Source organism: Ursus maritimus, unplaced genomic scaffold, assembly GCF_017311325.1.
Source record: "Ursus maritimus isolate PB19 unplaced genomic scaffold, ASM1731132v1 scaffold_19, whole genome shotgun sequence".
NCBI classification, from domain to species: domain Eukaryota; kingdom Metazoa; phylum Chordata; class Mammalia; order Carnivora; family Ursidae; genus Ursus; species Ursus maritimus.
The window spans coordinates 39,375,592-39,392,258 of NW_024424341.1; the positions used below are offsets into that span (position 1 = coordinate 39,375,592).

The window sequence follows — 16,667 nt, forward strand, 5'->3', positions numbered from 1 at the left end:
CTTCCTTCCTTCCTTCCTCCCCCACACTCTGTCTCTCTCTTACTTTCTCTCGAGTTGCCTTAACCATGGACATCGGAGTTCCAGTGTCTGGGAATCCTTCCAGAGGCTTGGGAGGGGACTCCACCCATGCAAACCTAAGAGTGATATATACAAACTGCGTGTGCATGTGAGTATTTGGAAGCACAGGCACTTTCCCAGCAGGTGACGGGGTGGGGGTGGGAGTGAAGGTGGGACGGGAAGTAGCCGGCAGCGGGAGGGGGTCGGGGGCCAACGCGTGGGGGCGGGCAGACAAGCAGAGCCCCAGACCCGCGGCGGGACTTCTGGGTGGCTTCTTCCAGGGACCTTGTCCTGACCGGCTCAACACGGAGCTAGGATGGGATGTCGTGGCTGCCAGAGCCTCCGAGGCTGCCGGGTCCGGCTCTCACAAGTCGGGTTTGAGAACTTCCAGGCACAGACCTGGGGCGAGAGGCAAGCCTGCCTGCATGTTTCTGCACCTGCACTCACAACCTGACTTAGATTCGCGGAGGAGAAAGGCCTGAAGGCTTTTGGCCCTTCGAGGCTTCCGTAGCTAGGGGGCGGGGTCCGGAAGGAAGCAGGATGGCGGCGCTGGACAGTGACAGCGATGAGGACTTGGTCAGCTATGGGACAGGCCTGGAGCCGCTGGAAGAAGGTGCGGGCCACATGGGTCTCTGGGGTCTGTGAGAAACAGGTCCAAGATTCGGGGCAAAAAGCTAAACCCCGTGCCGGGCCTCAGGTGGCCCCGGGAGCAAGGCTCTCTCGCTATTGGTGTCTGGAATAGAGACGAGAGGGACGTGCGGTGTGCTTTCGGAGTACTCGCGTTCTGGAGGGATGGATGAGAGACCCTGAAGGGTGGTAAACAGAAAGATCACGAAACAAGCTCGTGTGAGGACGGGCGGTGGTCTGGCATTGTCTTCCGAGGAGAGAACGTTTGAGCTCAGACTTGAAACAGGGAAAAGAACCAACCATACGAAGATCTGTGTAGGAGAGCATTTCAGTTAGAGGGGGCAGCAAGTGCAACATTTATGAAGTCAGAGCCAGTTTGGTAAATTGAGGGGCAGGCGGGACCGGTGTGGGTGGAGCCGTCTGCACCAGTGGGAGACTGGTAGAGATGATGTCAGAGGGGGAGGCAGGGGCTGCATCTTCTTGGTATGTAAGGGTGTTTGGATCTTATACTAAGTGTAGAAGAGTCATTGCCGAGTTTTACACAAGGGAGAGATGTATAATTTTAAGATTATTTCGCCCTCGATTTTAAGAATAGGCAGGTTGGGGGTGGTGGGGAAGACTGAAGGAGGGAGATTAGCAAAAAGACCTCTATAGATGATGATGGCTTGGACTGGAGTGTTAGCAGTGGCGGAAATAAGTAATGTAGAGGTGTAGGTTGAAGGCAGAGCCGACCCGACTTGCCGCTGAAATGTGGGGGTGAGTGCAAGGTGAAGTAAGGTTCTCTCCCATGTTTCTGGTCTGATCCCTTAATGATTCAATTTGTTCACCAATGTATTGAGTGCCCAGTAAGGGCTGAGGGCAATGCTAGCCCTGTGGGAAGGACCAAGGAAGCGTGGTGGCTAGGAGTTACTTGCAGGCCTTCTGTTGCTGGGATCTTATTTCCCACCCTGACCACATCTTGCCAGGTTAGTTGTACTTCTGTACTTTCCACTGATGACCCTTTCGTTCCCTACAAGCAGTTCTAATCATTAGAAACTTTTGCTGGACACTGGCCTTCTACCCTCTGCTTACAAAAGACAGAGGGACACCAGTCTCCTGAAAGCTTCTTATGTGTTTGAAGACAGCTCTTGCATTTCCTCTAAGACATCTCTATTCTACACTCAACATCCTCTAATATATTCAATTTAAAGTCCTTGAAACCCCAGTTTGTCAGAGCCTTTCTCCAAGTATGAGACCAGAGTGTGGGTAGAGCAGGGCTGCCATTGGTATGGCCTTCATTCTGGACTGTAGTTCTTTATTTTTTTCTTAAGATTTTATTTATTCATTTGAGAGAGAGAGAGAGTGAATGAGAGAGAGCAGAAGCTGGGGGAGCGGCTTGCAGAGGGAGAAGCAGACTCCCCACTGAGCAGGGAGCCTGACGAGGAACTTGATCCCAGGACCCTGGGATCGTGACCTGAGCCAAAGGCAGACATTTAACCAACTGAGCCACCCAGGTGCCCTAGACTGTAGTTCCTTAATACAAGCTAAGATAACATTAGCTTTACTGGCAAACGCATCACCTCATGATCTCAAAGAATCTGTTGATAAAGATCCTGTATTGGAGGAGTTTCAAATCTAGTTGAGAACAAAAGTACAGGGTTCGCAAGTGCTACCTTATATGATGTAGACAGGATATAGCCTACACAAGCTAACAGAGAAACCTGAGAGAGCAGGATGGGATCCCTTGAAAACTGGTTACATTTTGCTATGCAGGAAGAGGATAGGGGTTAAACATGCATGGGTGGAGGTTATTACAGCCAGTTGGGCAGCTGTTTATGCATTTCTATATTTCTGGTCTCACACTCATTTCCTTATGAGCGACATATTGTAAGCCATCAACTATTTGACCTACATTTTTCAATTCTTCCTCTTCAGTGATGCACAGATTCAAAAATGAAGCCTAATGGCCTAACCTTGCTTTTGAAATAGAAGGAGGGAGCATTGGATTTTTAGACCCTTTTGCCCCCAGCCTAAGATCATTCTTTAACTTCTCAGCATTGGAAGTTTTTGAAGATTGAGTCATTGTTTCCTATGCACTTTGAAGTGTAAATGCACTCTGAGTACATTTTACGATGTAACATACTAGACCAATGATCACTTTTCCTTCTGCTTTGAAGTTTTAGTGACAGGTTAGACAAACACTGGATGAGGAGGAACTCCACTACTTAATTAAAGTTGCTGGCCCTGACAGAAAGGGTTACTGGTTAAAAGACAGTGGCCGGATTGTCTGTCTCACACAGACCCACAGACACATAGGCCCTCTGGCCTGGAAGGAACGGGGCACCAGTACTTTCCTACTCTCATTAGATACTTTTAGTTGGCTCTGGAATTCTCATCATCTCTGGTTCATCCTGTACCCAGACGAATTTTAGGACAATTTTCCTCCTTGACGTTATGAGTTTCCCACTTAAGACTATCTGTGGCTCCCATCACCCCCAGCACATACCACAGACCCTGAAGCACTGTGTTCAAGACCTTCTGCATTATCTGCCCTTCTAGTTCCATCTTCTCCTTCCCTGCCTTCCAGTCAGGCTAGACTCCTTTTTCAAAACATCTGACGTTATCTTTGTAGACTTCCTGTTTACTGATCGAGTTCATGCTTCTGTTGGAAATTGTGTCTCTGTCAGTAGCTATCAGATTCTGCTCATGCTGAGGGAGACTGTGATGTGGTCCTTGTACATCATCAGAAGAGTTGCTACATATTCAGGTCTCCTCCGCTGGACTCTGAGCGCCCTGGAAACAGGGACAGAGTTGTGGTTAGTTTTCCACACCCAGGGTCTAGTACAGGGCTGCTTCCATGGTGAAGGATAGTATCGGTGATATCCCTGGCTCGGAAGCAGAATTGAGATCTGATTGCAGCTTTGTGCTTATTAGCCGTGGACATTGGGGCAGTTACTGAATCAGAGCGTCCTTATCAGGTAGGATGAATGAGATAATATATGTGAAAAGAAGGGATTAGTTGTTATTAGTAGCAGTAATTATAAGAGGGTCTGGTTAAAATGTCACCTCCTCCCCGGGGTTTTCTCCTGATGTGATTAGAGGTGGCGCCTCCTCTTCGGGAGCCCTGTGGGCCCCTGCCGGTGGTGCTGGTCGGCCCTCATTGTCTGCCACCACAGGTTTGGCTTAGCTGTCTGCAGATCTTATCCCCCCCTTCCCGATTACGAGCACCTTGAGAACTGAGCAAGAATAGCATCTTGCATTGGCAGGCCCTGCCCTCTCACCCTAACCCAGTGGTTCTCATTCGGGGCTGATTTTGCCCCTCAGTGGACATTTGGCAACGTCTGCAGACATTTTTGGTTGTCATGCTGGGCAGGGGGAGCCATGCTTACTGGCTGGTGTCTGGCGTTCCAGGCCAAGGATGCAGCTATACATCCTATGGGGCACAGGATCGTCCCACAGCAAAGATTTATCCAGTTCCAGCTGCCAGTAGTGCTGAAGTTGAGAAACCCTACCTTAGCCAAGAATCATGCCAGGTGTACACGTAGTAGTGGATCGTGCGTAATGCATTTCTAAGCAGCAGTGACGATCTTGGATTAGGGGACACAAGGTGTAATTCAGTTCTTTAGGGTGAAATGAAACCGTAGCTGATACTGACCGAGCTTCGCTATGACTAGACACTGCTCAGGCCTCTGCGTGTGCACCAGCCTACCAGGTCGGTTCTGTTTGTTACCCTACTTTTACAGTTGTGGAGGCTGCGGCTTGGAGCGATCGAATAACTTGCCCAAGTTCACCAAGCTAGCAAGTAGTAGGAGAGGGGGATTTGAACCCAGATCTCCTGGTCTTTAGAACCTGAGCTCTTGACCACCCTGCTATGGGTTATACTCCAGGAAAAGGATTAAGTCTAAAGAGCGGTAACTATGGAATCAGGAGATTGCCAGAAATAAGGAAACTCTTAAGATTTGGAGAGAATGGGCAATACCAAAGGAAAAAACTCTGGACTTGGGGTGCTATGAAGTTCTAGAAGAGATACAGAAGTGTTTCTTCTGTCACAAAGCTCTGCATGCCATGTGCCAGCCCAGCGACGTGCCCCCAGCGCTGCCAGTAGAGTTTACCTCCATCTGTTTGAACCTCCCCACCCCCCACCATTTAATTCAGTTTATGTGATGGAATTTAGTGGTTATCAGGCCATTCTTGCTAAAATGTATGTCTAATACAAATAAGAGATATCTATAATTGCCTTAGGACTATAAAAAAGCTTGATACCATGTGTTACTTTCTAAACTATATAAGCTAGTAAAATCTAGGAATAAAAAGCTTAATTAAAATTGTTATACTTGAGGGGCGCCCAGGGGGCTCAGTTGGTTGAGCGTCAGACTCTTGCTTTCAGCTCAGGTCATGATCTCAGGGTCATGGGATCGAGCCCCGCATCGGGCTCTGTGCTCAGTGCGGAGTTAGCCTCAGATTCTCTCTCCCTCTGCTACTGTGCCTCCCCACCACTCTCTGTCTCTCTCTCAAATAAATAAATAACTTTTTTAAAAAAAGATTTTATTTGGGGCGCCTGGGTGGCTCAGTTGTTAAGCGTCTGCCTTCGGCTCAGGGCGTGATCCCAGCATTCTGGGATTGAGCCCCGCGTCAGGCTTCTCCGCTGGGAGCCTGCTTCCTCCTCTCCCACTTCCCCTGCTTGTGTTCCCTCTCTCACTGGCTGGCTCTCTCTGTCAAATAAATAAATAAAATCTTTTAAAAAAAGAAGATTTTATTTTATTTATTTGACAGAGAGATAGAGGCAGAGAGCACAAGCCGGGGGGTGGGGGAAGGATGGCAGAGGGAGAGGGAGAAGGAGGCTCCCCACTGAACAGGGAGTCCCATGCGGGGCTCGATCCCAGGACCCTGGGATCATAACCTGAGCCGAAGACAGATGCTCAACCGTCTGAGCCACCCAGGCGCCCCAGTAAATAACTCTTTTTTAAAAATTGTTATATTTGAAATTACAGGAAGTAAACAGTTGATTATGTTTAAGAAAGGACATTTTCCCTAATTTTTTCTAATCCGCCATCCCCTTTTCTCTCATTGACAATATTTTTTTTTCAGGTGAAAGACCAAAGAAGCCAATTCCTCTTCAGGATCAGACTGTCAGGGATGAAAAAGGAAGGTATAAACGATTTCACGGAGCCTTTAGTGGTGGTTTCTCTGCTGGGTACTTCAACACTGTTGGCTCAAAGGAAGGTACGATATTCCTACTTATAGGTCTAATAGTGCTGAAGCAAATGACTGATACATCAGAAGTTTCTCCCCCTCTTCCGTCTCTCCCTTTTTAAAAAAACTTCTTTAAACACTTTTAATACACACACCATAGACTTTTGTGTTCTTTCAGTGTTTGGCATGTTTGCAGAGTCCATTGATGTGTTGTTCATTACAATCTTGAGAGTGAAAGTTTTCCTTCCCTTAAAGAAAAAAAAAGATACATTGTAACCCGATGGTTAAGTGATGATCGTGACTTTTGTTTTACAAGGCATCTTGCCACACACGAAGTGCTGTCCCACAGATTTCACTCAAGTAACCTTCATCTCACACGACTCAGTGACTGAGGAGGGCAGGTGTCCGAGCTGCCGTGTAGATGACGTCACTGAGGGTCAGAGCGTCTCTCCTGATACTGGGGACCACAGCAGCACTCGTCAGTGCCTGCCCTCAACCTGAAGAAAAATCAGTTACAATTTTCACATTATGCAGTATTTAATAAATTCTGCAGTGTTTAAAGTAAGGCATGTTTTTTTAAACGTTCTCACACAGAAACTGGAAGTAAATGGCTTTTGTACGTCAGATATGAGAGTAGGATGAACTGAGTAACTCCTGTAGCAGTTGTTAAGAACGAGATGGGGCACATCTTTTGTAGATACATACAATGACGCATATAGAACAACAGTACAGAAAGGTGGAAAAAGCAGTGCAAGAAAGAAAGAGCAAGCCACCTAAGAAAAACAGTTGGAGTAAATGAGGTGGTTTACAGTTCAGTATCCAGAATGTGTAAAGAGCAGTTCAGGGAGCAAATGATCAAAGTGTTTGAACAGATTACTCCAGAGGAGATAGAAGCGCTATGGAATATTCAGCCTTACTATTAGGAAAGGCCAAGTAAGGTCACTAAGGCACTAATAAATTAGCACACTCATTAAAATGTTAAAAATGGCAGTGGGGTCTGTGAAGAAAGAAGGACATTAATACCCTGCTAACTGTTGCAGTTACACCTGCGCAGTTTACTATAATAAGACCAGCTCAAATGATAGTCAGGTAGACTGTGCTGGGTTAATACACTGGAGTATCTCTTTACCATGAGGCGGACGGTGCAGAAATCGGGCAGAGACTACAGAACTCCAAAGTGGAGGAAGGCAGCAGCCTGGGAGAGCTGATCCTCACCCCTGGATAGCTAGGGGTGTCTCCCTGGCCTGCCCAAAACCTGCTCTATCCACTTCTGCCCCATACTTCTCAGGTCCACAAGACTCTCAGTAGAAAATCAGATAGGAGGTGTGTCAGTCGTAGAGAAACTAAAAAAGTGTATCTTAGAAGGTTACAGATACATTTGACCTCCAGACCGTTCTCATGCTGTAGGCATGGCACATGCTTGGTGACCGTGGATAGGGAGCAGGAGTGGTGTTCTAGGACTCAGGTGGGTGATGGAACTGGGAACCTGGGGTGGGCACGGCCTGCACTTAGACTAGCCAGGTTGAGGCCTCGGGCCTCCTGGGCCAAGGCCCCCTGAATATTCCCTGTATTGCTTCTCTGACTCTGGTTCTAGCCACCCTTTCACAGCTGACTCCTGCACCCTGACATCGTATTTCTGTGGCATGTTAGTAAGTTGGTGTTTGTTGCTATCCTGCTGGTCTCAGAATGGTCCTGCCTTTTAAGGTGACCTTGTGTCTTTTTGCTCACATCAACTTGTGAAAAGAATGCCACTTTCAGTGTAATAATTTGATTTCTCTTGGTTCCAGAGTTTTAGGGGGAAACTTCACGGTAGCCACTAAGTTCTGACAACAGGAGATGTGGGCATTAATATGTTTATGTCATGTAATTACGTCTGTATGAGCAGGGAGATGGGAAGGAGCCAAGAGTTTGTAGGTATTGGGGGTTTCAAGCCCATAACCGCACTGCTATTTAATTATTTAGTTATAAGCCAAAACTGTAATATTCGAAATGCTTTTCTTTCAAGGATGGACACCCTCTTCCTTCGTGTCTTCACGGCAGAACAGAGCAGACAAATCTGTTCTGGGTCCGGAAGATTTTATGGATGAAGAGGTGGGTATGCAGAACTTTAATTGCCACTTAGCCAGTGGGATGTGTGCTGTTGGCTGTTGCAGCTCCTTTACGCTCCCCAGAAAGTTCAACGGACGATGCCTTCTTTGTTTGCAAGGCTTCATCTTTTAGGTATTTGGACTAGCACGTGCTCTGTACCTCAGTGGATTCTTGTTCACTGGGATATTTACATCTTATGCTGGGGCCAGTTTCTAAAGTTAAGGGTGGAGAGGAAAGTCATTTATAGGCAAATTTCTTTCAAAAGTACCCAGTTCCCCCAAAAGTGCAGTATCCACAGAGCTGAGTCTTCAGCCTTCCACAGTAACTCCCATGCACACTGCAGTTAGGAACAGTGAGCGATTAGACCAGCAAGGAGTAAAAGGGAGCCACTTGCAGGCATCTGGGTCCATCATTAAAGCAATGATGACTGCCATCTTCTTTTTTTTTTTTTTTAATGATTTTTTATTATATTATGTTAGTCACCATACAGTACATCCCCGGTTTCTGATGTAAGGCTCGATGATTCATTAGTTGCGTATAACACCCAGTGCACCATGCAATACGTGCCCTCCTTACTACCCATCACCGGTCTATCCCATTCCCCCACCCCCCTCCCCTCTGAGGCCCTCAGTTTGTTTCTCATAATGACTGCCATGTTCTTAGGGGTAAATGGGGGCTGGTGGGGGGAGGGGTCCTACCGGCCTGTGGGATGGGCTCCACTTTGTTTTAAAATTAAACCTCTGTTACCTTAAAACCTAGTCATGGATTCATTTGTGATAAAGATTAAATCAAACACTCTATTAACATGCTTTAGGCTGCAGGTAAGAGGCAAGCAGAGGTCCCCTTCCTATTTGACTAGCGTAATCTATAACGAAGCATGACTCATGCAACAAGATATCTAGATGTCAGCGAGGCCCCAGGTCCTCTCCTCTCAGCCATCTTCTGCAAGTCAGCTTGTCCTTACACTAGCTCTCCCTGTGGTCCCACAGTGGCTGCAGTTGTTCCAGGTGGCACATCTAGGATAACGATATCCAGTGGAAGCAGGACTTTTTTTCTTGGTATCTTTTCTGAGAGTAAGGAAACCATTCACATGAGTCCTGCTGTGGATTTTCCCTCATGTCTGCTTGGGCAGATTGTTGTTTTGTTTTGTTTTGTCTTGTCTTTTAAGATTTATTTATTTATTTTTAGAGAGCACATGCGTGGGGTGGGGGAGGGGAGAGGGAGAGAGAGAATCTCAAGCAGACTCCCCACTGACAACCTTGAGATCATGACCTGAGCCCAAACCAAGAGTTGGGCGCCGACTCAGCCACCCAGGTGCCTTGGACAGATTGTTTTACATGCTCATTCTTAAAGCAGTCCTTGGCAAAAGAAATGGGCTCAAAGGACTGGCTTAGAAAAGACGTGAATCCCCATTCGCTAACCCTCCTCTGGTCCCAGTGTATACACCAGGACACCACTCTGGGAGTGCATGGTGGCACAGAGGAAGGCAGGTGCCTGCACACTTCAGAGCTCTCTGAGGAACGAGGGAGAGGCATAGGCTGTTGGAAAGGCAGCCAACAGGAAATGCAAAAACACTTAAAGTAGAGCGTAGGTGCTCAGGAATGCTTGCTGGCTGTGACTCTAAGATTTGCCCCCTGCACTCTGACCTTTGAAATATTGTCCAGGAGGAACACATTTACTTACTGTAAAAGTAATTAGTATATTTTAATTACTTCCTGTCTTCCTAGCTTGGCTGTGCCTGTTGTGGCCTCATTGAGTGGCCATTGTCAAGCCCTGTTCTCTGCCACTGGCCTTAGCTTATGTGCAGGTACCAAAGTCAGATGTAAAGTCAGCTGCTCCACTGATCCCTAATTCAGTTGTGTAGTTTTTGTTTGTGTGTTTGTTTTTTAAAGTTTTTATTTATTCATTTAAGTGATCTCTGTACCCAACATGGGGCTCGAACTCACGACTCTGAGATCAGGAGTGGCATGCTCCACTGACTGTGCTAGCCAGGCGACCCATCAGTTGTGTAGTTTTAACTTTTTTTTTTTTTTTAAAGAAATAAACAGTTAATCACTTACCAAATGATGTAAGTAACTCTGTTTGAATTTTTTTTTAAGGATCTTAGTGAATTTGGGATAGCACCTAAAGCGATTGTTACCACGGATGATTTTGCTTCCAAAACCAAAGATAGAATACGGGAAAAGGCCCGGCAGTTAGCAGCTGCTACCGCCCCCATTCCTGGAGCTACTCTGCTTGATGACCTCATAACACCAGCCAAGTGAGAAGAATTTAATTCTAACTTTTCTGATCTTAGCATCACTGCTTTGCATATGTATAATGATCTTAATTACGGATAGTTTGGTTACAAGTAGATGTCTAGCTTGACTGCAGAAGGGGGTTTTGCCAAAGGGATCTTGTTATTGCATGGCGTGTTCTAGAGCTCCAGTGACTAGCTGTGCTGCTGGGGCTCATGGAGGCTGGTGAGCTGTTAGGAACTGGGGTGCCTTCCCTCCCACCCTTTCCCTCAGAAGTCTTAAGAGCTCTCTCCCGTCTGCCTCATTCTGCCCTCTCTTTCTGCGTATCTCCTTGTTCTGCTCCTGGACGTGTGGCCTGATGTAAGAGTCTGACTCATGGTTTCCAGGTCACAGATTTGACAAGGACCGTATAGAGTCCCCAGGTGTCCATTCCAAAGACCCAGCAGGGAGGGCTTTGGATTGACTTCCTCAAGTCGGATGTGCACCCAAATCCAGTCAGCTGTGGCCAGTGCAGCAGGGCCGTGCAGTGCTGATGCGGAGGGGGGGCGGGCTGTGTTTAAGGGCTCAGGCACGACGAGGATGTGAGCTGGACAGGGACTCAAAGGCTGCTTATTTCCTACTGTCCTCTAGTATTATAAAAGGAAGTTCACATTCAGTGCCTTGATATCCTAGATTATCTGTTGGTTTTGAATTGCTGAGAAAAATGGGTTGGAAGGAAGGACAAGGAATTGGCCCTCGAGTAAAGAGAAAACCCCGCCGACAGAAACCTGGTATGTATATCAATTGTCCTCTATTCTGTAGCATACTTTTTTGGGTTTTTTTTGGGAGAGTGAGAGCGAGAGGGGAAACATTAGCTGGGGGGTGGAGTGGGGAATAGCAGAGGGAGAGGGAGAAGCAGACTCCCTGCTGAGCAGGGAACCTGATGCAGGGCTTAGTCTGAGAACCCTGAGGTCATGACCTGGGCCAAAGTGAGACACTTAACCACTGAGCCACCCAGGCACCCCTGTAACATACTTTTTAATGGCTACATGTTTCTAGAAATAAAATTGCTGGGTCAAGTAGTATGCATGTACAATTGACTGTTGAACAGGGGGTTAGAGGCGCTAACATTGTGGATGGTCGAAAATCCACATATGTTTGTTTGTTCATTTTCAAGTACAATTAACATACAGTGTTATATTTCCACATGTTTCTTTTGACTCCCCCAAAACTTAACTGCTAATAGCCTACTGTTGACCAGGAGCCTTACCGATAACATAAACAGTCTATTAGCATGTATTTTGTATGCTATATGTATTCTATACTCTATTCTTAGAATAGAGTAAGCTATAGAAAAAAATTTATTAAGGAAATTAGAAGGAAGAGAAAATATATTTACATTAACATACTGTATAAAGTCTGTGTACAAATGGACCCACGCAGTTCAAAGCTGTGTTGTTCAAAGGTCAACTGTATTTTAAAAAAGTTTTTAAATTTGAGTACAGTTGACACACAGTGTTACATTAGTTTCAGGTGTGCATCCTAGTGATTTGACCAGTGTAGCTACCATCTGTCACCATACAATAGTGTTACAATACCATTGACTATTCCTTGTGCTGGGATTTTTATTCCTGTTACTTATTCATTTCATCACTGGAGGCCTATATTGCCCATTTGCTTTCACCCATTTTGCCCCCTTCCCTCTAGCAATCATCAGTTTGTTCTCTGTATTTATAAATCTGAGTCTGCTATTTGTTTGTTCTTTTATTTTTTTAGATTCCACATATGAGTGAAATCATATAATATTTATCTTTCTCAGTCTGACTTATCTCACTTAGCATAATACCCTCTAGGTCTGTCCATGTCACAAATGGCATGAGCTCATCCTTTTTTATGGCTGTGTAGTATCCCATTGCATATTTAGATATATCCCATCTTATCCATTCGTTTATTGATGGATGCTTAGGCTGCTTCTATATCTTGGCTGTTGGAACTAATGCTGCAGTAAACATAGGGGTGCCTGTATCTTTTCAAATCAGTGTGTTTGTTTTCTTTGGCCAAATACCCAGTAGTGGAATTATTGATCATATGGTATTTTTATTTTTAATTTTTTGAGGAACCTCCATACTGTTTTCCACAGTGGCTGCACCAGTTTGCATTCCCAAAAGGTCAACTGTATCTTAAGGCTTTTTGTGTGTCATGCATAACAGCTTCCTGGAGGAGTTGTGCTAGTTTATATCCCTGCTAGCACCACGTGAAACTGTTTCCTACTCTTGTCAAAACTGTGTCACAGTTTAACAGGGTTATTTTCTGTTTATTTCTTGCCCTTGGTCTCCCTGGCCAGACGATGAACTCATGGAGGCAGTACTAATTTCCTTCGGGTTCTCCGTGGTGCTGGGGCAGTCGCGGTTAGTCATTGAGCACATTATTGCCAGAGCGTGGGGGGAGGGGGGGGCAGGGGCTGATGGAAAACAGTTCTTGAGTGATCAGCCTTTGACCCTAAAGCCAGAGCGCCTTTCAGAAGGGCTGTCATGAACCTCTAAGGAGTGTCAGCAATTGCGGGTTCTGTATCTTCAGTTGCTCATGACCAGTGTACCTGAAATCTCTTTTACAGATCCTGGAGTAAAAATCTACGGCTGTGCATTACCCCCTGGAGGCTCTGAAGGATCTGAGGTATTGGATGGGATGACTGACCTTGCATTTGGTATAGAAACATCTGTTTCTTTATGAATGTGAAATTTTAGGGTCAGAAACGATTTTAGAAATCCACTGGATCCCGTTACAGTGAAATACTTCCACCCTAAAACTACCTTCACGTCAGAGAATGTCTTCAGCCACATACCCGCACCATAGATATCCAAGTCTGTTCAAATTCTTAAAACGGCGCTCTTTGTGTTAGTCTCAAGAACTTGATTTAACGATTTGTGATGGAGGAAAGGAAAGTTTGGTCAATGTTCTGTTTGGAATTAATCATTTGAAAATACTGTTTTATAGGACTTTTCACCCGTCAGTGAGTCACCTTCATTCCACTTTTTCATCATTGTGAACAGGAGGAAGATGATGACTATGTGCCTGAAAATGTGACCTTTGCCCCCAAAGACGTCACACCTGTGGATTTCACACCTAAAGATAATGTGCATGGACTGGCTTACAAGGGCCTGGATCCCCACCAAGCATTGTTTGGAACTTCGGGAGAACATTTTAATCTTTTCGGTGGGGGACCCCAGGGGACCAGCAATCTTCTTGGAGAGATTGGAGTGAATAAAGGAAGGAAGTTGGGAATCTCAGGCCAGGTAAAAGTTTCTGTTTCGTGAACCTGGAAGCATTGACAAATGAGAGTGCTTTCCATATCGTATTATATATATGGTAGTCACTCACTATTCATTGACTAACCTGAAGACTTTGAAGTGGTTCTTTCTTCCATACAGTCTTTTCTGAAGACATGTAAAGCTCACCTTCCTGATTTTAATCTGTACTGCTGACATCCCGTGACCTCATGTGCTTGGTGGAGTTTGTGTGTTCCAAGGACTGAGGACTACTTTCCTCAGGGGCTGAGCAGAAAAACCACGCTTCCCCCTTTGATTTAGTTAATAGTCGAATTGCCTTCTGCCTCTCCAAGTTCAAGTCCAAGTTTTACTACCTCTCAGACTGTTTCCTAGGGCTGGAAGCCCCAAGTCGGGAACATGAGTGTACGTTTCACTTGGGAGACTTGGGAGGTGTAGAGCTTTTCCTGATTGCCTGTGCTCTCAAATTGATTTAGGGGCTCTTTCTTGAATTACATTTAGCAAGTTTTGTCATGACCTTTTCTTTCCTATACATGTTTTTTCCCAGTTTTTTTAAACAAAAAGTGATACTTGTTGGAGACCGTGTTCCACAACGATTAGGAGTTCTTACAGTAGCTGCTTTGGTAGTGGTAGCCTTCACATCCTGGTCACCAGCCCTGGCTGCACTGAATAGTAGATGAATATTCTGCCTTTCTCCTTTGAGAGGCCCTATTCTCCTTGCTGCTTGGGTGTTCTCCACACCTTCCTGTGCAAGGACCCAGACCCGTAGCTGCTGCTGGGCCCAGATGACAGCTCCAGCACCGGAGGCATGGCATTCCCTTCTGGCCATTGTTTCCAAGAGGACTTGAATCTGTGTGTTCATGGTCTCCCACTTCCCTTGTCTCTTGGTGATCTTGTGGTGCTAATGTGGTCTGTTCAGTCATATCCTTAAAGTAGCTTTATCCTTCAATGAAGCCACTCTCTAAAACCTGTAATTGCTCAGTTCGAAACCTTGTTTTTGAAGGCTTTTGGTGTCGGTGCCCTGGAAGAGGAAGACGATGACATCTATGCCACGGAAACTTTATCCAAATATGACACCATTTTGAAGGATGAGGAGCCTGGAGATGGACTGTATGGCTGGACAGCACCCAGGCAATATAAAAGTCAGAAAGGTAATTCCATAGGCCCACAATCGATGGTAGGGCCACATGTCAGGGTATTACAGGAAGAAGGGGTTGCAAAATTGATATCGGAGTGTCAGCCTCTGTGGAATTGTGGTTGTGGGTGAAAGATGCAGGGTGAGAAACAAAGTAGGGGGAAGAGAGGCCTAGTGAGGGGAGTGAGGCAGAAGCTAGATGTAGACTGGTTGGGAGCCAGAGCCAGCTGTCGAGGCGAGGCCGAGGTGGGGAGGGGGGAGAGGTCTGGAATCAGGGAAGGATCGAGTATGAGGACAGGTGCTTGTGCTGCAGGGTAGAGGTAGCACGGGGCCAGAGGGAAGCCCAAGGACCTGGGGAGTGGGCCAATGTAGGCCAACTCAAACAGCAGATCAGAGGCCAGCTGTGGGGACCTGCAGCAAAGGGAGCGCGGCGCCCAGCCCATCTCCTCACTCGAGTCCCTGGCTCTTAGGAGGCTCTCGTTGGGCTAGGAGACAGACACCTCTCAACACAACTTCGATTTCAAGTCAGAGTCTGTAGGAATTCAGATCCTATGGTTCTAAGTAGTATTTCGGTGTTTCTTTCCAGGAAAGGTGTAGGGAGGAGACAGTGTGGAGCAGGTGTGAACAGCTCGTGTTTTGGATTCACGTGACTGGATTTGTCTTGCAGTGGGACCTTGGGCGAGGCTCATAACCTCTCTAGGCGTCATTTGTAAAGTGATGATCAAATCCACTCTGAGGGTCATTGGGAGGATTAAATGGCATAACTCCATGTTGGGCATAGTACCTGCCCAAAGACTGAATAGATAGCAACCACTCTTCTTTGGTTATAATAGTAAGAAGCACCAAGGTGAAGTAAGGAGGTGATTGCTGACATAAAATGTTATGGAGACATTTCTGTCCTCACATCAGGTCTGATCGAACTCCTGTAAAATACCTCTGGAACATACATGTTGAAATAATCTAAGTAATCCAAGCATAACTTCCCAAAAGGATACCTATTTTGCATGTCTGGAGGAAGAAAAGGCATAGAACGGTTTTTTGAGGTAGTTTGCTTAATGGCTATGAATGCACGTTCTGGAGACAGACTGGCTCTGCTCCAGCCCTGGCTCTGCCTGGTTGTCAGCTGTGGCCGCAGGCAGGCTGCATCATCTCCCTGTGCCCCAGGGTCCTTGCCCGGACAGTGAGCATGAGCAAGGCACACCCACGGGGATGTTAGCGGATGGAGAAGGCTGAAGACAGGCCGGGCACATGGCAAGCACTCTGTGTCAGTGGCCTCTGTCCTCATCACCAAAGAAAGAACTAGGGTTTTACACAAGATGCTGGGAGTGTGCACCCAAATGTTAGTGGGTGTTACCACTTCCTTTTGGTTATCCGTATTTTCAAAATTTTCTACTAAGATTATGTATTTCTATAACGTAAAAGAAAATGTATGGGCTGCCTGGGTGGCTCAGTCGGCTAAACGTCTGACTTGTTTTCGGCTCAGGTCATGATCTCAGGGTTGTGCGATGGAGCCCCGCATCAGGCCCTGTGCTGGGTGTGGAGCCTGCTGAAGATTCTCTCTCTCTCTCTCTCTCTGTGCCTTTCCCCAGCCCCTCTCTCTCTCTAAAAAAAAAAAAAAAAAAAAAAAAAAAAAAAAAAAAAAAAAAAAAAGGTACATGTTAATATGTTACAATGTATTAATAATATACATTATGGTAACATGTTAATTATTGATTATATTAATTATGTTAGTACATTAACACAATACTATATCATATATTAATATGTATTAATTATATAATACTAATATTATTACATATTAATTATATAATAATTACTAATCCATAATAAATATATGTATTTAAATCTGCCTCCTAGGCCGAGTCTTTGGCTTTTCCTTTGTATGACACCGTTGTGCCTGTTGACTGAATCCCACCCTTCCCCTCATCAAGCCTGAGCTGCTGACTTTCCCCTCTCACCCCAGGCACAACTTGTAGTTTTGACCTTAAGGTTTTTCACTGAGTGACTCTAAATTTAGCCAGTCTTCATGATTGATTTTTAAACCATTTTTTATTTTTTTTTCATGATCCATATGGCTATAATAAATAT

The 16,667-nt window shown here is 45.8% G+C and overlaps 1 protein-coding gene across 2 annotated transcripts in view; it reads left to right on the top strand.

The window, feature by feature from the left end:
- The window catches only part of GPATCH1 (G-patch domain containing 1), a 46,852-nt gene that overhangs the window by 751 nt on the left and 29,434 nt on the right, over positions 1-16,667 (top strand). The window contains exons 1-8 of one of the 2 annotated variants that reach the window (XM_040633705.1): positions 544-670; positions 5,752-5,886; positions 7,862-7,947; positions 10,044-10,204; positions 10,854-10,951; positions 12,775-12,833; positions 13,211-13,453; positions 14,448-14,595. In XM_040633705.1, coding sequence (XP_040489639.1) covers positions 598-670; positions 5,752-5,886; positions 7,862-7,947; positions 10,044-10,204; positions 10,854-10,951; positions 12,775-12,833; positions 13,211-13,453; positions 14,448-14,595 — 1,003 coding nt within the window. In that variant the 5' untranslated portion in view covers positions 544-597. Of the gene's footprint in view, positions 1-543; positions 671-5,751; positions 5,887-7,861; positions 7,948-10,043; positions 10,205-10,853; positions 10,952-12,774; positions 12,834-13,210; positions 13,454-14,447; positions 14,596-16,667 lie in introns of those variants that run through there. The other variant, XM_008689060.2, reaches the window with a different exon arrangement.